The sequence below is a fragment of the Melospiza melodia genome, chromosome 4, assembly GCF_035770615.1.
Source record: "Melospiza melodia melodia isolate bMelMel2 chromosome 4, bMelMel2.pri, whole genome shotgun sequence".
NCBI classification, from domain to species: Eukaryota; Metazoa; Chordata; class Aves; order Passeriformes; family Passerellidae; genus Melospiza; species Melospiza melodia.
Window position 1 is genome coordinate 15,836,602 of NC_086197.1, and position 24,842 is coordinate 15,861,443.

General features: G+C 37.0%; 1 protein-coding gene across 4 annotated transcripts in view; it reads right to left on the reverse strand.

Moving 5' to 3' along the window:
- MYBPC1 (myosin binding protein C1) overlaps positions 1 to 24,842 on the reverse strand; it is a 73,027-nt gene that overhangs the window by 33,004 nt on the left and 15,181 nt on the right. For 2 of the 4 annotated variants that reach the window (XM_063154013.1, XM_063154011.1), the window contains exons 2-11: positions 19,306 to 19,338; positions 16,400 to 16,441; positions 10,685 to 10,717; positions 10,284 to 10,319; positions 9,607 to 9,642; positions 7,212 to 7,319; positions 5,955 to 6,103; positions 5,496 to 5,613; positions 4,387 to 4,438; positions 2,775 to 2,831 (exon numbers count right to left, since the gene is read on the reverse strand). In XM_063154013.1, coding sequence (XP_063010083.1) covers positions 2,775 to 2,831; positions 4,387 to 4,438; positions 5,496 to 5,613; positions 5,955 to 6,103; positions 7,212 to 7,319; positions 9,607 to 9,642; positions 10,284 to 10,319; positions 10,685 to 10,717; positions 16,400 to 16,441; positions 19,306 to 19,338 — 664 coding nt within the window. The remainder of the gene's footprint in view (positions 1 to 2,774; positions 2,832 to 4,386; positions 4,439 to 5,495; positions 5,614 to 5,954; positions 6,104 to 7,211; positions 7,320 to 9,606; positions 9,643 to 10,283; positions 10,320 to 10,684; positions 10,718 to 16,399; positions 16,442 to 19,305; positions 19,339 to 24,842) is intronic. The other 2 variants (XM_063154012.1, XM_063154014.1) reach the window with 2 other exon arrangements.

A 24,842-nucleotide genomic window follows, 5' to 3' on the forward strand; every position in this document is an offset into this window, starting at 1 on the left:
TATTTACTGTCTGCAACTCCAGGCTAAGACAACCAATAAAGAGAAGTATAATTATTTTTTCAATGGCAGCCATTAAATGATAGAACAATGAAAGCATCCTAAACAAAATTATATTTTTTCAGATTGAAAATTTAGCTCAAAAAAAGTGAACTGCTAGAACAATACTGGAATTGAGGAAGAAATCTAGATTTTTCCTCCTGTAATATCATTATGATCAGACCAAGATCATTCCAATTTGACTTAGCTTGTCTAAGAAAATCAGTACTTTTGAGAGCAGAGGAAGAAAATAAATGTCTGAGAAATAAAAAAATAACAAGTTTTGAAGTGAGGCACTGTTAGACCTGAACTTTGTGGAGTCAAAGAGAGGATTTTCTTTGACATATACAGAAATAGCACTAAAGACCCCTAAGAATCTCTGCATGGTTGGATGAAGAACCATGGAATCCACTTTGCTGTTTAGTCCATGAAGTTTATTCATTTTCATAATATCTCTGTAATTTTAAAAAAAGAAGAGAGGTTCTCCCTGGGCAGTCTTTCAAATAGAATAAATCTGAGACAGCAATGTAAGTTAGAGAATCTCAGGTATGTAATTTTATAATTTGTTCCTTTGATCCTTTCCATCCACTATGGGGGAATCCAAATAAAGCTCCCCTTTAAATCAGGCAGTGGTTGAGAATGAGGATCCTGATTTTCAACCAGACTGGAAGACTCAATTTCTGGCTTGTTTTCCTCTTGCATAACTGGAAAACGAATTTTGATGCTTAGAGCAAGCCAATTTTGTTCTGAGACCTCAGTAGTTTGAGCTGAGGCCAAACAGAGCAAGGTATTTCCTGAGCAGACTGACTGCTGACCTTGCCATGAAATCACTTTCAGATCTCTTTCCTAAATATGTGCATTTTGTTGCAAGATGTACTTGGGAAAAAACCCCAAAGAACCCCAAAAAAACCCCAACAACAAAACAAAAAGCCAAAAAAAAAACTAAAACCAAAATCCAACAAAACAAGGACCTAAATATTTGAGTGGTTTTTAGATCTTGTGCCTCTTGGAATGTCATGGTGCTACAGATCCACTGCATTGACAAAGAATATCCAGTCATAGTGTGGCTTACTGAGATAAGACTTGATACGCCTGCCTGCCAACCAGCAGAAAATTAGAAAATAGACAGTATATTGATTGTATGCATTTAGGTTTGTTTTTTTTTTTTCTAAAAAAAACATCTTTCAAATAGTATGAACCAAAAGGGAAAAGTTCTAGGTTTTTCCTTGGTCATACACCCATAAAAAAAAAGAGAAAGAATGCACCTCCAACATTGCCTGTTGTAAAAATTGAAATAAAACCATGGATTTGTCTTCATAATAATGGATGTTAATATCCAGACACATGGATATTAATATCCACACTGTGGCTTAATTAACAATTTTATTCAATTAAGCTCAGAAATATGAGGTTGCATTTCAGGGCCTGAAGCAAGGTGAACCAATTTGACCAAAGTCAAATAATGGTGTCTAAAAACCAAATATTTGCTTTATCCATTAAACACACAATAGATATTCCATGTTTATAAGGCTGGACAGTATTTGTCTTACAAATCTTAAGAGTTAATTGTTAGTAAAGTGATATCATGTGTCTTAAATCACATTTATTTTTCCACAAAAACACCAAGAACTCTCACATGCATCTCTCATGTTACTGTGGAAACACCACACAGGCAGTCATGAGAACTGGCATGGCTTGATTAGTAGGATGAAAAGACAAACTGAAGGTCCTAATTAGGGATGAGAAGATTGAAAAAACACAGAACTGGTGGATTAGAATTGGTCCAGGTAATTCTTTGTCTACTTTCAGCTTCAGCTTCTCCTGTGTGCTTTAGTTGCTTAAATGCTATTCTCGCCCTCATAGCCAATGAGCCCTTTGTGACCTTTTAATGTAATTAATGCTACAGATATTCCTCCTTTAGAGTAAGTGGTAGATGAGAAAAAGGATGTGATTCCTTTTTCCAGTTCTCTGTGATTAGCTGTCATTGATTTCCATGGCATATAGAATTTCTCTGCTGGATTTTAAAAGGCGATGAATTAGCTATCTTGTCTTAACCAGGTGAAAGACTAAACTGGGTTTAAGATCTGAGATAACTAGAGACATAACTATCATAACACCAGATTTTCAAGGCAAATCAGAGAAAAATGTACCCCAGTTTTTTTTCATCAAAACATTTGAGTTAAATAAAACATGACTGAGCATTTGTGTATTGTGCATATTAAAAAAATATTTGTACATATTTAAAAAAAGCTACAAAGAATTATACCAATATCTGTGACTTGAAAGCATGATATATGTTTTTTTCATATCAGGATGCTTATAAAATCAACTGAGGATGTACCCACAGAGATAAATTTAACCCTTGCAGGTTTTTTTACTGTTGCACCAGACTCAATTTTCTGTACTGCTCATCCCTGTGTAGGAAATTTCCCCCCTGTGCTTTCCATGCAAACACAAAAGAAATAGCAAGTGAACTAAATGTTATTGGGCTCTTTAGGCTGAGGCTCACTTGTTTTCCCAGCGCACTCAAATCTGAGGTTTCTTTTCTGCACACTTAGAGGTAGAAATAATAGAACATTTGCATATTATACTATGAGAATAAAAACCAGTTAGAAACATTAAAAAGCTGAAAGGTCACAAAATCCTTGAGGAGTTATTAATGCTACACCTGACTGTTTCTGTGGGTGAACCTAATGGTTTGCAATCCACACCTGCTCACTGCACCACTTGGTTCTCACCTACGTTTCAGGAGACCACTAAAGTCAAGTTCTCCTGCATCCTCTTGTCCTTCACCACTGTTATCAACAGAAAAAGATCAAATCTTTGTTTAATACAGGAAGACTTAGACAACACTCATTGCTCTACGCTTCTCATACACTCAACACTGTCCAGAAACACAAATAATTGTATAAAACCAACACAAACTTGTATGCTTTTTCACACGGATTATGTTTCTGTAGGCATTTGTGAAAAATAACACAAAGGTTTGCATTGCTTCTTCTTATACTTTGATGGCAAATTTTTGTAACTGAGTACATAAATTTGCCAAGGTTTGTGTTAGATTTCAGTAACACAAACAAATGGCAGCTAGTCAACACAACCAGCTTTGTTTTTCATTTCTGTAGTGGACAAAACAAAGGGCTTGTGCTGATCTCTTGCTGTGAAAACAAAACAAAGATTAGCATTGCTGGGTGATGCTTTTAACAATGCATAGCTCTGTCAAATACTGATTGAAAATACTTAACCTTAAAGATTTTACCTTTCCCTAAATGAAGGGAGAAAACAGTTATAAAAAAGAATAAAAGAGCATATTGTCCATTTTTACAGATAGAATCACAGTCCTATCAAGGTGCATTTCTTTCTATGATATGATCTTTAGCAGAATTACCTTATCATAGAGCACATACAGACAAAAGAAATGTCCTAAATATTTGTAAAAAGGGAAAAATAGCGCAAATCTTAACTGAAATGAAGCCAATGTTTAATCAAGATTTTACATGCAAGATATTACTTAAAAAATCAGAAAACACTGAGATATCTTCATCTGCTTGGGGAGAGTAGTTACTGCTTTTTTAAAAATGTGCTAAAGAAGGAAATGCGCCTTGAATGTAATATCTTTTGTATTTATCTTTAAATTAAAGCCCCCTAAATAAAAGCAGTTATCTCTGAATTACAGCTTTACTTGTAAATTAACAAACTGCATTCATTATCTGTTTGTAAAGTATTTTCATTCTCAATATTCTTTATATATTTCACCATAAAGAGATGACATTTATACTGGTTAGAGTTGCTACTTTATCAGAAAGATAACAAACTTTAAGACACAATGCTTTATCTTAGATTCTCTGTGCTGTCCTATTTGCTGGTTTTCCTTATTGATGGTATTTACTGTTACGTAACAAAGCCAGATCCTGTCTTCTTGAAATCAGTGTGAATTTTCTCTCTGCTTTTAATCAGTGCAGGACTGGGACCAAGAACTTTCATATTGTGGCTGACAGCTTTCAGGAATCATGCAGTAGAATATTTTAGTGAATGAAAATACATTTTAAAAATTAAAATACATTTTTAAAAACCTCCAAAGAAACATATTTAATTGACTTAAATGTTCAATTTCCCTTTAAATTAATGACACTTGTAATTTCACAGTAGGGGTACTTAATATCATGTGTGCTATCTATGTGTTGTAACTATTTCATGCTAACCACCACCAATTACTCAAAATCCCACTTCTTTAATCTATACTTACAAATACAGTTTTATAATTTATATCAGGTACAATTGTCTGACACAAGTTCTGTGCATGCTATCAATGTCCATTACTGAGGAGCTGGATAGGATCACTGAAGTTACCTTCTTTTGAAAGCAGATCTGATGTCAATGGATGGAGCAGCTTGGGAAGATTCTATGAAATAACAGTAACAAAGGAATTAAAAACACAATTTTAATCATTTATGTAATCAGTGTCATTTGGAGTATGGAATTTGTTCAGTTTCCTGCTGCATGACCAGCATTTGTGCTTCCCCTTTGGCATTAGGTTCTGGTATCTGCAAAGATGCTCATTGTTAAGTGTATAATTTCTCTGAAGTACTTTCTGCAGTTCTGCATAGATTCGTTTATCTGGTGTTTCTCTCCCTTCCCCTGCCTGCCTTATTCACAGGCTCTGGCCTTTTTGTCTCCTCATTTCCTTTGCTTTCTCCCCTGCTGGCATCTTGTTCTCTCTCGGTATGCTCAGCATCAGAGGAAGGAGACAGAGTCAGTCTCCTCTGCAGCTACAGACACACATCTATTGTCAGGGCAAGGAGGAATTAATTCCCCATGTGGGAATTACCCCTTTGGGACAGCCTGGATCAGATTAAATGGTTCTGATCCACAGACAGTGAATGGATGGAGCCGGGCTGGCCCCCTGCCTTGCTGACCTCTGAGCACATTCACAAAGCCCTGAATTTTGTGCGCCAGAGCCTGATTTGAGTTCAATACTGGTTTTACCCACCAGCTTTTCTAATTTTTGGATAAATGTCTCACATGGTATCTATTCCAGTGTTCATTTAGGCAATAAATTACAGATAGAAGAAAATTTTCTGAGCTCTATGCTAAAAACGTTCATTTTAAGTATTATTTCATTTAAAGGGTCTGAACAAAATGAAGTGTCATTTCCAATTAAAAAAAAAAGAAAAGAAAGAAAGAAAGAAAGAGAAAGAAAGAAAGAAAGAAAGAAAGAAAGAAAGAAAGAAAGAAAGAAAGAAAGAAAGAAAGAAAGAAAGAAAGAAAGAAAGAAAGAAAGAAAGAAAGAAAGAAAGAAAGAAAGAAAGAAAGAAAGAAAGAAAGAAAGAAAGAAAGAAAGAAAGAAAGAAAGAAAGAAAGAAAGAAAGAAAGAAAGAAAGAAAGAAAGAGAGAGAAAGAAAGAAAGAAAGAAAGAAAGAAATCCTTATAAAGCTTTACAGATACAAATGGAACCTTACCAGTGACTTCAAGGTCAAAAGAGCAGCTATCAAATTTGTCCTTGTAAGACACTTCACAACGATAGTTCCCTGCATAGTTTTCCTTAGCTTTGATGATCTGCATCTCAAATGTATGAATCTAAAATTCAAGCACAGTCATTCATTAATGTGGGGAATGCATTTGCACAAAGAAGAGGTTTAAACATGAGTCTTTCAGACATGCACCATAAACATGGAACTCAAATAATGGGCTCTGAAAAGAAACTGGAACCCAGAAATGGCATCAGAAAACTTTGATTTCCCCACCATTACTTGTCCTGAGTTGGGAGAGCAGAAAATCTGCTTCTGCAGAGGGTCAGAGATCACCACTGAAGCCAGGGTTACACTCCACTGCTCTTTAACTTCTCCCTGTTGCCTTAAACTGATCTTTAAGCTCTCTTTGGAGCTTTGCCCCCATAAGAAGCAAAAGTGAAGACACACCTTGGTGTGACGCTCGAAGGACTCCTTCAGCTGCAGGTGCTTCCCTGCTTTGCTGGCCAGATCCATCCATTTTCCTTTAAACCACTTAACATTTGGCTTTCGGAGAAGATCTTTGGCTTCTACTTTGGCTATAAATGTAATATTCCCACCTTTCAGAAAGAGAAAAGAATAATGCTGCTGTTGAGGAACACGTGGTTGGTCAGTTGCGTCTCTACAAGTTCCTTTCACTTTTGTTCCATTCAGCCACCATGTGTTCTACCACAAAATTAAGAGTCAGAGGGAGTCTCACAGACTATGAAAGTACTGCAGTAGAACAGAGGTTAATGATTTTGGGTCTGGAAGCTTTCTGCTGCTACTCTGCCGTGGGAATCTACAAAATCAGAGGGTTTTGGGAAAGCTGCAAAAGGCAGGCCTCAGAGGCAGTAGAACTGTGATTAGAGCTATATAGCAGCCATGAGATAGGTCAGCAGAAAAATTATTTAAAAAGTAGAAAAACAAGGACAAATAGAACAATGGTCTGTGTATTAACGCTTGTCTAGAATAACTCCCTAAGCTACAGAAAAGTTTATCTAGCAAGATATTAGGAAGTTTGAAGCTGAATAATGGAGCTCTGTACATTGTGTTTTAAGGCTTACAAGCAGGTATTGTATTTGAAATAAACAAGCATTGTTTTAACCAAAGGTACCTGTGCTTATAATGGTTGGATAGAACTACTGTCAATGTGCTTTTGCTTTGTGTGATTGGTCAAAAAACTTATAAAGTAAGTTGTAAAATTAAGTTCTTAGTCTGCTGCCTGAGATGTGAGCTGATAGCATCTTCCCATTGTATAGCCATGTAATGAGAGTGATGCTGGAAAATAAAACAGCTCAAGGCACGTTCCCAGCAGTCCCATCCCATTTGTGATTTGTACACAGACCCTGGCCGGCGATACTCTGCATAAGATCTTCTTGATATATCAATAACAGTGCAGCCAACAGTATCAAAAAAACCGGCTTTCTTCCCCAGAAACTGTACCTCTTACTAATATACTCAGTAAATTATTAGATTTTCAGCTTGTTTTGAATTAAACAATTGGGGTTTTATTTCTCTGAATACAGTCCTTTTTGCCTTCAAAGAGTGGAGTTCCCATCCAGCTAAAACCAGAGGCTGTACTTGCAGCTGAGGGCAGAAGCTGAGTGCCAGAGAATCTGCCCACACCATTCCCAGCTCAGCCTCTGTCTCTGGGAGTGGCTTTTGGTTTTGTTCCCAGGCACTTACCAACACTCACTGTTCCACTCTGAGGTTTCTCGACGAATAGAGTGGATCTTTGGGCATCATCATCACGCTTCTCTGACTCCTCTGGAGCTCCTTCTCCAAGAGACCATACTGAGATGCAGACAGAAGGGGAAAAATCAGTGATCTGAGGGTGTTTCACTCCCTCCAAAGTACACTTACCTGAACTTCCTAAACTCTCTAGCCCTAGCACCTTTCTCTTCTGATGTCCTGAAAGACTTGTGAGTTTTTGTTCACACTGACATCCATTGCTTGGCTGTCACATTGTGTACAGTTCCTGCAAGAGCACTACCTCTGTGGTGATGGAAAATGAAACTCAGGGAGGAAGAAAGGGGAACCTGATCAGCCAGGACGGGCACTGAGCAACTTGAAGGGCACCAGCATTCAACCATGAGTGCTTTACAGAGGTGATGCACAAAACCAGCTCTTTGTTTTTCAGAAGAGATGGAGGTTCTGAAAACACAAACAGCTAGAAGCACAACAATCCCTACATCTGATGCACAGTTTCAGTGGATCTCTCCCAACCCAAAATAAGTCCATTGTACAAGCTGGTTCTTCCTCTATGTCTGCAAAGTAGGGCAGGAATGAAGCTCACTTCTGAACTTTATTCTTTTCTGCCATGACAGAAGCAGAGAATTTGGGGATCTGTCAATAGCATATCCTGCCATGTGAATTTTATGTGATATTTTATGGAAAAAGTAGTTTGTCAGATGGAAATGATTGTGAAATATGTTCAGACACAGCACCTTCCCTTCTGGAAAATGGGACTTTGGAACCGAAAAGGAACAACAGTACTGAGAGAAGCAGCAAAAGTGTGCTTTCCCCAGGGCAGAGCACTGTACCAGGAGGGCTGTGTGTCTCTAGTCTCTCTGTCTATCTGAACAGCCCTGGCTTTGTGTTATGCCATTACATCTTGTGTAAAACCATGGTCAAAACTGATTCCTAGCAGAAAGTACAAGGAGAGAAAGGCGGTGAATGCCTGTCTCTTTTCTGCTCACTTTCTGCAGAGAGGCAAAGCTCATGTCTCATATTCCAATCTGAAGTCCAAATGTCACATCTCTGTTTTTTGAGGAGTTATTGCCAGCACAGAGAGGAAACTAATTCAAGTTAGAGATCAGAATAGTCTTTCTGATATGTAGTGATTACTGCTGTGGGAACCTTTTCAACTCATGAAAATTTTTACCACCCAGAAACGCGACGGAGCTCATGGCAGCCATGGGAAAATGCAAACAAATTGGTTTTGTTATCCTAAATCCTATTATGAATTTTAAAACGGTATCAAAATGCCAGATAGCTTTACTATAAAGTGTTAGTGTTTCAGTCAATTGTGGGTGGTGTGCCTAGCACCTCTGTATATGCCTGCTTGTACAATATTTCTCACAGGTGAAGACATTCATGTATATACACACATGTATGTACACATATATACACACATACATGGAATGATTTACACAGACATACCTGAACACAAATATATATAGATACATATCTATATATACTCTCTATAATCTAAATTTTTAGATTATACCACTCAGAGATGGCAATATATGGAAACAACATGAGAACAACTGAAGGTTACTGGTAGTAAGAGGATGAAGTGATGACAGCACAGGATCTGGTCACGTGCAGCAACAAACCTAACACGGCACAGGGTGAAATGGAAAAAGGATATTAATAAATGAAAAATGGTATTAATAAATGGAAAAAAGCTTACAGAGAGTCATTAATTTGGTACCACATAAAGGAACACGTAAATATTAACATCACCTCTAGATATTAATTAAACAAAGAGAAGGAGGGGTGGGTTTGACGCAGGCTGGCATAGGCGGCTATGCCAGGTCCATAACCATGGTTGAAGTACCAGCTGCTCATTTTGATCCAGAGGCTGCAAATCCTGAAACCACCAGAGTGGGTGCAGTGTGGGTTACCTGCCAGGGTAGGAAGAAAGAGGTTATGATGATTTTTTGCTAAGTTTTCCCCACCGTCCTCCGAGGTGTGAGAGGAAGCCATTCTCCTACAGTCTTCTGGGAGCTGTGTGTGGGATTCCCAGTCTTCTGGGACCTGTGTGAGGCTGGATGTAGGAATGGAATTCCTGTAGGCTGAGGAGGAATGGAACAGCTATGTATCTATCTATACAGACACAGATATAGATAGATAGGTATGTATGTATGTGCCAAATACATGTCCTGTTCTGTGCAGCACAGCCTTCTCGCTCCTGGTTCAGCTGCTAGAACCTTATTTGCCCTGGTACTTTGAAGCATTTCAACAACTAAAGTTTGCTGCTGTCTAAACAACAAAAATAAAGTATTATCTTTTAAAAATAAAGTCTAGAAAGTATTTTTATTATGTAATTTTGGGAGTGTTTCTCAGGAGGTCTCACCTGAATCCTTTCTTTCCGCTGGCTTAGACATCCCATCTGAAAGGGAAGAGCAACTTAGATGACACCAGCTCAGAGATCACGGCTTTACTGGCCTCAGATCACTGGGATTTTAAGAACATTGGTTCTTCATACAAGAAGATTAGACTAAATATTTGGGACCGTATCCATGAGGAACTACTTGAATACCAAAAAAATGTGAACAGCTAAGAAAAACCCCCAGAAATCTTCCCCACTTTTCTCTAGAAAAATCTAAATTAGTTTAATTCCATTGAAGAGTTTCTTCAGAAAGGTTACATGAGGCTGATGTTTTTTCTATAATTTGTGTAGTGCCAGGTAACAGAGGAATTTTCATTCCTCAATATTTGTCTGAGGGACAGTATTTTGATTATTTAAACAGTATACTTATTTATCTGGAATTGTTTTTGGATCTACTAACCAATATTTTACCTTCTACTGGAAGATTTACTGAAGACCTCAAGACAGGACTGGAAAGGGTCTTAACTGATAGAAGGGTCTTGTACTTCTGAACAGAGATTAATAAAATATAGGGCACTTTAAAAAAATTTCTAAGTTGTATCTTTTGAGTTCAGTCTGCCTGTTTGGACTCTTTCTTCATTAATATTCAAGAGAAAAATACATACATACATACACACACAAAGCATTATTACAGTCCTAACCTGCTGGTGGAGTACTAACTGAGGTGTCATCTTCATCTGTGAAAAGAAATACAAATGAAAAAGCACATGAAGAAACTGAAAGCACAGGCGATCATCTGCTTTAAAACAACTATATGAAAATGTAAAACCTGCAAAAGAAAGGAAAATAAATTGCAATATTCAGGAGCATTCACAATGGAAGATTCAAACTGATGAGAGAAGCTTTGCATAATTCAGTAGCTGAAATGGTAAACCTTGATGTTTCAAGCAAGTAAAAAACAAGATGAGATGTGGGCTGTGATCTATGATTAAATCATGAGTTTATATGAGAGCTGCGGAGTGATTCTGTTTGTTAGAGATGTAATCCACAGTAATTACAATAAGAAAGCCACAATGAAATGAAGGAGAATCACATATCTAACCTGAGGAAGATGTCATTTCTCTGATGACCACGTCTGCAATTAAAATGTGCACCACATATGCATTCAGCATTATTAAATCAAGATATGAAAAGTTAAAACTAGTCCCCTCTATTTATACTTTGTAATTTCTATACTGTAATATTAATTTAAAGTGCAAGGAATACACAACTCATTTTTTCCTCATATAAACAGGAGAATAATTTTAAATAAGGAAAGAACTATTATCACCATGCTGGATTTTCCTTTTGATCACACTAAAAGTTGACTGTCATGAGGTATTAAATTGCTACAAGCAGTTGTTACTGAGATATTTTAAAATGTTTAGTCATATAGAATATGTTGAGGCTTATATTTAGAAAATATATATAATGTTATATATATATTTTATATATTTTATAAAATATACATTCTATAATGATATATTTATAAAATATATAATCTATTTATAAAATAGAAAATTTTTAGTCATACAGAATATGTTGAGGCTTATATTTATAAAAATCAAAAGCCTGAGAAAAACCTGAAATGGACATTAAATGGAAATAATGTAATCATGATTATTAGAAAACCGGAATAAGGTAAAGACCATCTTTACAAGAGACTCTTTGAATTTTAAATGTTGACTAGAAACCTCAGAGATCAGCTTTGATAACAATAAGCAAAAAGTTCTTAGTGTCTTAAAATCCTAATGGTAAAAATGTAAGGAAATAACCAAAGTATCCTTTGAAAGATAAAAATAAACTAGATATATTTAGGATTTAATATATAATTATATGAAGATAACATGTTTTTATACAGGATGAGAGAATAATCTGTAGAACACTTCAAAATGGAGAATACAGTTAAACAAGAACAACTTTGGAAAAATATGAACACAGTTCTTTAAAGATAGTCTTTTTGGAGGTTGGATTTTTTTATATCTCGTATTTGTGTTTCCATAATGAAATTTTAAATCTGAAGTTATCCTTTGATTTTGACCTTAAAGTTGTAATTTATCTATATTTTTTCAAGGAAAAATCTCGTAACTATGACAAAAACACATATGAAATATAGTTGCATTTTCATTAACACTGTCAATATTGAATTTTTGGATTTGTTTAACCATTGAAGGCTAATTAGAAGTCTGTTAATAGAATTTGTTTACTTCAACCATAACATTTTACTCATTCCTTTTTAATGATTCGTCAAACTTCATTTTAAAGATCCCTTGGGAGGAGGATGAAAGTTGTAAAAAGTTTGCCTACACATGAAGGATTAATGTGTTATCTTGCAAATATCTTTTCTTATTCACAGGAAAAAACCAAGAATAATGGAAGAGTTCTCATGAGCTGCATCATCCAATGCCATAAGCAGATGTTGAAAATGTTGATTTTCAGTAAAAGCACAGTAATGATTAAGTCATGTCAGATGTTTTAACATACTACATTAGCAGCTAAATGGATGCAAGGCTATGTGCTTCCACTGCAAATATTTCTGCATATTTCATGAAAGCATTAATTGTACTTTCAGCTCTTTTGGTCAATGATGTCACCATTGTGATTGATGATGGCTCCAAGAGCCATTTGACTGTAAAAAAAGTAATTAAGACCAGCATAAAACATTTGATGTGATGCATCCTACATGATGATGTATGGTAATCAAGTTATTAAAGGACCACTCAGTTTTCTCTTTCATTTGATCATTTGAAAAAGTAAAAAACCCAAAAAGAAGTTATTAGTTTTGCAGGGGGATTGGTTGGGTTTCTCCAGGGTAATCTCTCATTTTTCAAACAAAATGTTAACATCAAAGACAAACAAAGGAAACAAACAAACAAACATGTCAGAAGAATAAGGATGAAAGCCCAATTGAATGTTTTAGAAATGTAAAGAGTATGAGAACACTACATGCTGGAGGGATTGTTTTGATAAATGGGTAATTATCAATCCATCACTCCTTCCATCTCAGGCTTCTAGGACTAAATGGACTGAGTTTGGTTCAGCAGCTACAGCCAATTCAGTTTCTGTGATGAATGATTGTTTATGCTAAAATAAAGTCTATTTGAAGATTAGAAAACCAGCAAAAATACCAGATCTGTCAGTAGAACAATGATCATTAGTTCACTACCCTTATCTTCTGCAAGTAAACTTTTAATGGGGTATATTTATCAATCTCTTGCATGATAAGAGTTTGTTATGGGGAAATCAATTGATTCATTTGACAGCAGGCTGATAAGATTAATTACTCTATAGAAAACTTTATTCTTTGTCTGTGGCACACTTTCATTAACATATAGGGTAATAGTGTTTATTTTTCTTGTTTCTAAAGGATGGCATTAACTGTGGAGCAGACTGAGCTGGATCAGGAATAGATTCTTCAGGATGAAGGCACTTTCCATATCTCCAAAGAAGTTAATCTAAACACACTTAGTGTAACCTAAACATTAAAATTTCCATCTGCTGGCACAGCAAATGTAGAAATACATGTCCGAAATAAAGAAATTACTGATTTATATATGAGCTGCTGGTATCAAGAATTTTAGACTTACTTTCCCCTGGTTTGAAACATCCCACACAAAATGGAAGCTGCTATTCTGCCATCAGCCACATTGCTGGCAAACTCAACATTGTGAAGGAGTGTCAAAAAACTATAAATTGTATATTATTTTATTTTTTTATTTTACTGTTCATGCTGAAATCACAGAGCACAGCAAGACTGAGAGTTTCATATTTAGTTGACTTGAATTACCAATCTGATTTTCAAAGGGAATCCAGCAGTGCCATCAAGGGGACTTGGCACTTTGGAGATGGTAAATGAAGCACATACCCACAGGGGGGAGGTTTTAGTAGGGAGATGAATGGATAAGTGAAACCTGGGAAAATACAAGGATGACACATGCAATGAACATTTTAGTAGATGGATGGAAGAAACCTAGAGGAAAGCTATCAGTAAAATATACAGAAATTTTAGTAGCTCTCTAAATGGCTGGATGAGACCTAAAAAAAGGAATGAGCAAATTGATATTAAAATTTTACTGTTATTCCAGCAAGTGGGAACAAAATTATAACATATTCAATCTGTAAGATAATGCTAAAATTAAAAACAAAACCACAAGCATTTAAATTGAATGAATATAAGACAATGTAGTAAATTTGGAGGATTTGTGCTGATTCACTTTATTTCTCCAAAAATAAAATGGATGATCACATATATCATGAATTTTTACAACATTATTATAGATCTTTTAAAACTGGTTTATTTTATGAAAGAAAATGTTGTGTTTACTGCTCTGAGCTACTAATTTACAGAAAAATAACCATGAGATACAAAGAATTTACCACACTGTTTTTCATTTCATAACTTTACAGTGAACACAAAGGAATATAAATATGTAATTTCACACAGACAATAAGTACCAAAAAGAAATAGAACAGGAAAACAGACACACAGATAGGTATACTGTATCTTCCTAACCTCTGTTGTTAATATTTTCTTAGGGATGAGGTGAAATTGATGGACTACAGGATTTACATGGGGTACCAGGATTCCTTTCCTAGATGTCAGGTTCCAGCACAGTCCCATTTCAGGTTCCTGCAGTGTCTACAGCCTATCTCAGAAATTATCAGCCAACAGGACACAACTGCTGGCGCACAAGTATTGCATGATTGCTGTGGAATTCAGATATTAAATGTTTCCGTTTTGTTTCTATTCAGGGAAGTACCTAAATCTGCTACTTCTGAAGATGCAGAAAGTCTTTTACATATAGCTTATATAAAAGATAACATCTAGCTCGTTCTGTCATAATTTCCTTGCTGAACTGTTCAGTTTCAAGTGTAAATGGTTTTGGACATATTGGAAAAATGGAACCTTTTCCCTTTTTGTGAATTATGCTCACCATTGTAAAGTTGTTTTTTTTTTTTTTCCTGGCACACAAACCTGAAAGAATAAATCTATGAAAATACATTTTCCCTTATTTGGTGATATTCTGCAATAAAACAAGATCTGATAGGAACAACTGCACTGTAACTAATTTTTAGAAGTATTACTACTGAGTGTCTGGCAATGACATCTCCTTTGCTTGGCAGAGGTGACAGTTTCACTGGAGCATGGCAGAAGGTCATCTATCTATTAATATTCAGACTTTAATTGGAATTTTAATGGAGGCAACAATTCTCCATAGTAGGATCTCAAAGTATATTTTTTGGTAGCAAAATCCTCCTATCAGGTTTCTCTTAGGAGGAACATTTTTCCTCCTAGAAAATACTTGTCTCCTTCACTGAATTCAAAACAGAAACATAATAATGTATAAGAAGATAATAGAAGTTTTGGATAAGTTACCTACCATGTTTTCATTTTTATTCAGTGAAATGTAGGCTTGTAAGCAGTGAGGAAATCACCATTCATGTTCAGTTTGGGAACAAACATTTTTCTCATATCCAAATTAAAGCAAGCAGAACTAACTGTTGGAATAGCTTGAGGCAAGACTTTCATCTTTTTTCCTATCATTAGGCATGCAAATTATTTCTGAATTGCATTTCCATTACCAAGTTGACAGATTTGATTACTCACACAAAATTTTGTGTGTCAAAATAATTGCTCAATGCAAGGATAACTGGCAAAATAGCATGCACTGAAGCCTGGTTCAGCATTCTTATTTTCAAAAGGGTACTTGAATCACACATTCTCAGTGTTTATATTTTGACTCTGCTGAGAAAAATAGCCATGCATGCCTTTGCCAAATAAATCTGCAAGTATCCAGTATACACCCAGTCTGTCTAAAAGAGAGGATTTTGTTTGGAAGACAGCAAAAGCCAGAATACATTTTCAAGCAAGACATTTCTTGATTTGCCATGAAAAAGCATAACCATGCCAGATGAAAAGCAAGCATTGCATCAGTTGTAAGCATATCTTTGTCTGCTTCAGCCTTTAATCAGAATTAAGTTTAAAAAAAGATATTATTCTTCTCAAAATAACCTGAGGAAGTGTTTGATTCCTATTTTGGCAGGGCTCCTACAAAAAGCAGAGAATTTGGTCCAGTTCCCTCAAAATGTATCGTCCTAACCAGAAGAATTGACAGCAGAGCTAGAATCTAATCTCAACAGTACAAAAATATGTGTTAAAACTGGAGCTGATTGTTGCACACGCTGCTGGTGGAACAGCTACCTGTTTGTTCACAGCAGACACCACAAACACACTTTTCAGAACCTCTAAAGAGCTCATCTGCTGGGCTCCAATGAGGACAGAAAGATGAATATGTGATTTTTTAATTTCAGATAAAAAAAAAAATCTATGGGGCTTTCTGAAAGGTATAACATCAAGTTTCTGTGGTAGAACAGAAACAGCTTAGAATGACAGCAGGACATTGTCCACTTTATTTAAAAGCAACCAATGTGCACAGTATCTGATTTTTAGCAAGCTTGGTCAGGGGCAACAGCCAGGCTCATTTAAACTCAGCTTTCTGCTCATGCAAATCACTTATAATTTGTTCCATTAATTGAACAGTCAATATAAATACTGTTGCTAAAGCATCAGTCTGGTTTGCAGGGTTTTTGAAGATATTCATGAGTATCATAATTTCCTTGGGCTGGCTAAGTCATGCAGGAAAAGGATCTAGGAAGCCTCATGTCACACTTCTGAAATTTAGCACCAAAATTCTGAATTAAAGCTCAAACAATCCAGCATCAGAACAGCATTTAGTTTTCTTTACTGCCCATTTTTAAAGTATGGTTTCACACTTACCTTTGCCCTTTTCATTTCCACCCTCCTGTGGTGCTTTTTGTTCTGTGTAGGAAGTACAAGTATAGTTTTGAGAGGATCTTAAAGTAAAAAGAAAGACTTACACAGCATTTAAAAATGCAGGTTCTGCTAGTATTGGAAAAACAACATTAAAGAATGATTGATATATGTGTATATGTAATATACAGTTGCAATCCTATACAACATTTTACAACCTGTGCATATCAATGCAATTTCTGTGTTTTGAACAAGACATTTAAGATTGATGTTCTGGGACTCAGTGGAAAAAAAAACCTGGGTTTTTAGGAGCAGCAGTTGTTAGTCTCTTGTTCTCGGGATAATTTGCAAAAGCTTTTGAAATTAGTTACATATCATTGTTAATGGGAAAGAAACTGGATCAGACATGAGTTACTGCAACTCAGTTGATCCTTAAGAAAAAGCACAGAGAGAGTGTATTGAGGATATTCTTTAATTCTTTATCATCATCTTCACCATTATCAACATAGTCTTGCCAAGACTACTTGTGTTCAGTTTTCTTGATCAGAACTGCCAGCCTGTCCTCTACTCCAAGCAGGTGAATTATTTTTGACCTCATCTGTATGAGGAAACTTGGACTGTGCTTTAAACAAAACAACAATTTCCACACTTTCTCTATTTCAGGATTTGATAGGATTCCTATTGGTTTTGGTTTGCTACTTCATTCAGTCTGGAATCTTATAAAATCATGTGCTGTCTTTAAGGTATAAACACTCAATATCCTGCTGCCTGTGAGCAATGGCTTTCTGTGGCAAACTTACCTGTCAGCTGCCTGACAAAACATGGCTTTGGGTGATCCTAACATTGTCAGGATGGAATTAAGATAATTTTTGTTCCACAGAGAAAACATCTGCAAGAGCCAGTTGATGCTCTGATTATCCTGATTTCTTGTTCCCATGTGTGCAGCCACAGTAACTATGAAAATTAAAGCTGAAACTTAAAAGGAAATGCCTCATTCTGGTAATGTGACAGACTCATGGATGCTTCTGTCTGGATTCCCTAAATTCCCAAATCCAGCTGTCAGTTGTCCATCTTGGCCAGATGTTCCTTTTATAATGGGACTTTTGCTACAGTAACACTTTATTTTCCCAGTAGGAACAGGGATCAGGAGATTTCAGTGATCCTAGCAGATAGTAGCATGTCTACATATTATTTGAAAACTTCTGCAAAGTGCTCCACACTTGTGGCTTGACACTGAGATCTGGAAAGGCCTCTCACAAAAATTTCCTGGTGCAGTTCAAGGTGCTTGGTTATGTCCAATAAACTATTTGTAAGTTATAAAATTTGGAATTTTGAAACCAACTTCCCTCTTTGTGTGTTAGCACTTGGTAATCCAAGATGACAGCATCTTGAGCCAGAAGTCACTGGCATGTCCCACTTAGAAATATCCCAGTTTGGTCTGTGCCTAAAATAAAGGCCTAATGACACCCTACTTATTATTTAGATAGGTAAGGAGAAAGGAAAGGAGGTTGTAGAAGTGGTTTTGTATTTAATCCTGTGCTTTTAAATAGAAAGGAAGATGGTAATTTTTTGAAAATGTTAATAGATATTTTTAATGTAACGCTTCAAAGATGCTGTTCCTTTCTGTGTATAAAAAGCTGTTTCTCATTTCAGTTCTACTTGAAAGTTAAGATTGATTAAAAACATGAATTCAAGTACAAAGTATATCAGGTAAGACCCTAAGGGTGAAATTAATTAGTTTAATATTAACTGTACAAATTTTATGGTTGAGTAAAATATCATTAATTAAAAACCAATTAACTTTCCTTACAAATATATGCAATATGAAAGAGTTCATCACATAAAAATAATATGTGGCTAATTTAACCATGAAACTCCTTGTGGCAAATGATACCTTTGTCATTTTTTAATCAAAGTGTGTATTGTTGAAACAAAGACATCTTCAATCAGGCTTGTAAAATGCCAGTTATCAAGACAGTAAGTAAAGGCTGATTTAACACTTGTAGGGTGTTTGTTCTGTTTGGAATTGCTGTTTGGGTTGCTATACAGAGAATAATACTCACCAAATGGTTATATAAGACATGAATATTGTAGATATATGTATTATATATCAATTTTTTATATCCATCTATGTAGATATCAATATAGAGATATTTCTACATTATATATCTACATTATCTGAAAAAATAACTGAAATTACTCATGGGCACAAGGCAAAGGCTTGCCTGCCTTTCCAGCTCCACTAAAGAGAACTGTTGTGCTTTGCAAAGTTGCAGCTTTACCTGAAGCTCTTATCCTTATAAGTAAGCTTCACTTCACCTAAATTTGGCTTCCTGGAGCTCAGCCACTCCATTCTAGATAATAAATCACACTGCTCAGGGCAATTCCCTGCACATGGATATCTAGTGACATTTTAGATAGGATACCTGGGAAATGCCCATTGATGAGCATATGTGACCCAGGATGTGCTCCACTGGTCAGAGGTGGAGCTGCTGAATTACTGAGACATGATCCATAATTTTCAAAGGGCTAAAAGTAAGGGCTGAAATGAATCCCATGCTTGATTCTGTCAACTTTACTCACAGTGTACTTTTGAGGCAAAATGAAAGGGAGTATTTTGGTAATTACAGCATTAGAGAGGACGGCATAATTTAACCAGACAATTTCAGCAGACATGATTTACCAGTGTTCTGAAGGACATGTGCAATATTAAGCAAACAACTTGTCACTCACAAGCAAAACTTGAGTCTGAAAAATCAGTATTCAGGCCGAGTGAAGCGAGGATTTCTTACTTGGGCAGGCTTTTTCACTTTTCTTACTGTCCTCTTACTCTCAAAGAGACAATGAACACAAACCAGTCTCATGCAAGTGTTGTTAGTGCCACAGCTCAAATCAGCATTTTTTACACTAACCTGGAGGTGGCGGTGCACTTTCATTTTCAGTTTCTGAAAAATGAGGAAAGAAGACAGATATTGAGCTTCAAATACAAGCAAATATTCTTCATACATTCGGTATATGTTTGTTGACTTTGAGTTCTTTAATATTTAAATGCAGTTGTGAAATTGATTCTGCTTTCACGCACGCAACGTGTGGCAACTTCAGAGTGACAAGGTCGGAGATCTAAAGCTCTTGTTAGGCAAAGAGAATTTAGTGAAATTGTTTAGTCTGGAAATAGATAATATTAATGGAAACGCAGAATAATTTAGGTTGGAAAAGATCTTTAACATTGAGTCCAACCACTAACCCAGCACTGCCAAGTCACCACTAAACCACATCAAAACCACATCTACACATTTTTAAAATTCCTGAAGGGATGCTGAGTGCAGTTCTCTAGGCAGCCTGTTCCAGTTCTCAACAACCCTTCCAGTGATGAAATTTTTCCTAATATCCCATCTCAACCTCCCCTGGCACAAATTGAGGTCATTTCCTCTTGTGCTATCATTTATTACTTGGGAGAAGAGACTGAGCTCTACCTGTCCACAGCTTCCTTTCAGGTAGTTTTAGAGAGTGATAAGGTCTCTCACTCATGTGCAAAATTAAGCAAAATTTCCACCAACTGAAATAATATCAGATATGATTTTAACTTTGAAGTGTAATGGATCCATTAATTTAGGGGGATTATGAAGAGTGAATCCAGAGACCCTCATCTCGTTTTCAACCACACCATTAGATCTAGAGTTCAATGTTTAGTGCAAGCAGAAAGTAAAAAAAAAATAACACCAAAACACCACAGTTTAGCTGCTCTGAGAGGAACCTGCAGTATGTTTGGGCTTTCTTATTTTCTTTCTTTCAATGATGATTTTTTAATGTAAATCGCTTCCCTTTCCAATGTGTGATACACAAACCAGGCTTTTTATCTTATTTAAATTATATTCTTTTGGGATTGCATGTTCTCCTACCTAAAAACACAAGAACAAATTGACTACCTAAAATATATTTTTAAAACAAAAAAAGGAAGCTTATTTTCAACATTTAAAAGCTTTAGGAGTTTAGACATGTTGAAAACAGCAATATTTTTTGGCACTAGCATTGACTTACAGTTTAACTGATTATAAAAGGTAAAGATTTAAAAAGTTAAAACCCTGAACTGTAAAAGTAGATGGCTCTTATTAACCTTTGTCATGTTATGGACATTAACCCTTGGTACCCCACCTCAGGAAAAAAATTTAAATCTTCATCACATAGAAATGCTGGGAAGGCTTTATTCCTTTTATTCCTTTACGCTCAGTTCTAAATATAACTAAAACACAATTCTCATTCTTAAGAAATCCATTTAATGCTTAAAAGGGAGGAATATTTTTAGTGCAAATATAATTTTAAGCTGAGTATGTGAATTTGATATGGTTTGGGAACATACACAGATACAACAGCAAATCCTTGTTGAGGTTCCAAAGAGAATCCCTTGCTACAAGGAAAGAGCTGGTGTTGTATGTTCTGATCACAGCACCCATCACACAGAGTGTAAGGAAGTATATTAAGGACCAAGACACAGAGTGTGAAAATAATGAAATATCTTTACATAGATTCACTGCAATTCATTTTTTCATGTCTAATTACTGACATACTAAGTTTATTTTTTTGCGGCCAAGAAAAATATGAAAAATTTTCGTATGAAAACATGAAAGTTGTACCACAAAGAGAATGTCTGGGAGCCTATTTGCTTTGCTACCATGACATTTCTCACTGATTCTGCTGAGAGTAAAAATTTCTGCTGAGACATCCTTGTGGCATGGAAGTATGCTTCTTGCATGGAAAAGTAATAGCAGAAAATTATTGATTGTATAATTTTCCTTGTGAAATTTAATAGCTAGAAACAGGGAGTATTCTTATGAACACTGGATTAGAAAACAACTTACACCAACGAGAATGGGACTGTAAGCCAGGCATGACCATGCACATGGCCAAAAGATTATGTTGAAGTATCTCCCATGTCTCTGGCTCACCAATGAGAGTTACAAACTTATAATTAAAAACTCAACCAATATAGCACTTCCCACTCTCAGGTGAAAGGCTTACGGGACTTTCAAGGGACCTGACTTGAATTTTTTTTCATTTTGAGAGGTATTCCATGGCTTCACCAACACTGCAATGCTGCTCAGCAATCACACATCTTACAAGTCCTGCATCACCCAGCACAGATGTTAGCCAAAGTCTACAGCACAGACCAGACCTGAAACATTATTATTATTATTATAGTGTACATCTCATCTCATTAATGCAGATAACAAAAGGAGGCATTCAAAATCTGAGCACTCTCACAGGCAACCTACTGTGTTGGACCCTGTTCTTATCAAAGAGCTTGGACTACACTTTCTCCAAAGGTCCGTTTCCAATCTCAGCTATTCTGCAATTCTGTGATGGGACAATGACTGAAGCCAGACCAAGAAGTCAGAAGTTTGTTTCCTAAACCATAATTTAAGGCTGTTCAGGTTACTGCTAAGAAAACTGGGGCAAGAATGGAGCTCAAAGGAGAGACTTGAAGTATAATGTGGGAATTAAAAAGAAAAGGGGAAAGTTCCAGGCACTGTGGGTGGCAGAGACATGGGAGATACTTCAACATAATCTTTTGGCCATGTGCAACCCCTTTCATGGTCATGCCTGGCTTGCAGCTCCATTCCTGAGGACAGCCAGGAAAAAAACCATTAATAGCTCCGAGTAGTTTCCACCTCCCCAAAGAATGACAGCCCTCTCTGGCTGACCTCTGCAGCAGGCTTGTCAGCCAGGACAGGGCTCTGCACCCTCAACCAGCAGCTCGTGGCTGTGCTCCTTCCCCAGGAGGCATGCTCCCTGGAGTCCCCACATGCCATTCCCTCGGCCTGTTGCCTAATATGGTGCTCTGCCCAGGCATTGTCAGGGCGCTGCTGGTGGAGAAAACCTCCAGCATGCAATCCTCAATCCCTCTGGAGAAGTGCAGTTCACTGGCTTGCAATGATGCCTCTTGAGCCAAAGGGGAAAGAGACTGCTGAGGGTCCAGTTACCACTGGATTGACACCATAATGTAAAGTGTGCCCTCTACAGAATAAATAAAGTTAACTTCTGCTTCAGAGTTTCTGAAACAAAAGGTTCTCTTTGCAGTTATTTGAGAACTGAGAATGTTGTATTTCATGGAGTTGTGTTGTGCTAAACACAGAGCTTGGGTCAGTCATTGGCTGTGAAACTGGCAATGCTCCTGATGTAATCCTGTGTAATTCTAATGCCAGATGTAATTCTACAGCAAGGACAGGAAGGAACTGAGCAGTCCTCTCTCTACACGGCTGCTCAGAAAAGATAGTGTATTAAGTGTAGTTCGCAAATAAAATAAAATGAAGGCACAACTGTCATTTAGATAACATCTCCAGAAATGCTTTCATGCCTCAGCCATGTCATGAGATGCATTCAGGATCCAGTTTGACACAGGATATGAGCACTTAGTAGAGCCAAGACATTTTTATGTGTAATTTATAATTATATACGCACGCATGCATGCTTGAAAATCAGCAGGAGATGCAACTTGACCCATTACCAACAATTTCCCATCTCTTTTCCACATTTATCATGTTCAGTTTTTCAGATAAAATAAGACTTAAAATCTCTTTCTGTGTGCATATAACTAAGCTTAAAGTTTATTAATTGATATTAATAGATGTGCTAAAATTATGAAAATACTTAAGAACCATGTTAAATTGAGGCTGCCTTTATTTAAAATTTCAATTCCATTTTAGGTCTGGTTGCACTGGCATCCGACCTGCCACAGCCAGAAGCAGCTTTGGCAGGGAGCTGACAGAGGGGTGTCAGTCTGTGTGTGGTGGCCAGTTCTCAAGGGCTCTGGATTCCCACTTCCACTGGCTTTCCTGGCAGCACAAAACATAGAAACTCCCTGACATCACATATATTACCTTTCACACTGGAATGCAATCATAATGAGGCATGATGATGGTTCTAAAACAGCCTCCAGGTCCTGCTCTAAGGTTGTGCTGAAAGCAAATATCCTGAGGACCTGCAGCTCAGAGCGTTCAGGAACTACAACCTGTCAGCAAGCACACTGGGAACGAGGTCTGGCTGGATAAGCCTGGCCATCATTCAGCTCTGTGCTCATGGCCAGCTTTGTTTTGGGTAGGCTTAAGAACTTTCAGTCATTTTGGAAAATGAGTAGTGGGTGGTTTGTTTTTTTTTACCTTAGGTAAGTAAAGGAAACAACCTTGAGCATTAAATCAGGGCTTGCACAAAGCCTAAAGATAGCTTTTCACTGTCATTGGGCTGGAACATGCACAGGAAGGAGGAGGAAAGTCTCCTGCACTAATTTCTCCCTGCAGTTCCATACAGATCAGTTACAACCCAGCAAAGAATATCCAAGGGATTCAGGATCTCACCCAGTCTGAGCAGAGGACTCATCCCCCATTTCCCTGGAAAGGAAAGCAGGACTGTGGCTGCACCATCATGGACACAGGTATGATATCTGTCTTTGCAACAGCAACATATTAAAGAGACTCTCACATGTCAAACAACATGAGGATGGTCACTTAATGCTTTTTGTCACAAAGACCTGTCACCATCAGCCTGTGTCAGATTTTAGTAGGTGGATTAATCTTGAGGGATCAGACCAATATAACTGCTACGTGGGCATTCCTAAAGCGCTGACTCTGCTGGTCAGACAGAAATAGACAAAATGCTGTTTTGGGGAGAGAGCAGGGCTCACCCCAGCCCCTGTGCAGTTGTTGTGTGTGGGGATTGTGCCCTGTGCCCAGCGCCAGCAGGACGCCAGAACCATCCTTGTGGCTTTCTCCTGAGGTAGATGATCCACTGGGAGAGGTGGGCAGGGAAGGACTAAGGATATGGAACAGTTGCTTGGCACACCTCATGTCCAGATCAGCAGCAGACAAAAGCAGTGAAGCTTATGCCTTTCATTCCTTTCATTCCCACTGCTCCAAAGAAGAGAAACGGCTCAAAATGGTTGGATGGTTTTTTTGTGGATCACTTGGGCCAAATCACAGTGGCATCAATGATGTGGGTAAAAGCCGTAGTCTCAACTTTTGGGAGACAGGAATTTACTCAACAAACTATAGAGATTACCAGAACATGGTAATCTCTATAGTTTGTTGAGTAAATTGTAAATTTACTCAACATGGTAAATTTCCCATTTCATTGGGAAACAGTACTGTTAGAAGACCCCAGAAAACAAGCTGGAAAAGAGAGGACTTGGTTCAAAGTCACTTGTAATCAATAAATGTGCATTCAATTGGACTTAAATTGGAATAAATACAATTATTACTAATTAAAATTTAAAAAAGAGAGGAATCCTTATCATTCTGCAAAATCTGAGCACAGTCATGCACGCAGGGTCTGCCAGGTGCCTCATGAGCCTGTTCTTCACTGAGAAACAATCCAATTTGTGTGCAACTTCCACAGACAATTCCCAGTCTGAGCAGAAGCAAGAAACTACAGTACCAGCTGAAATCATCACCTTATTTTA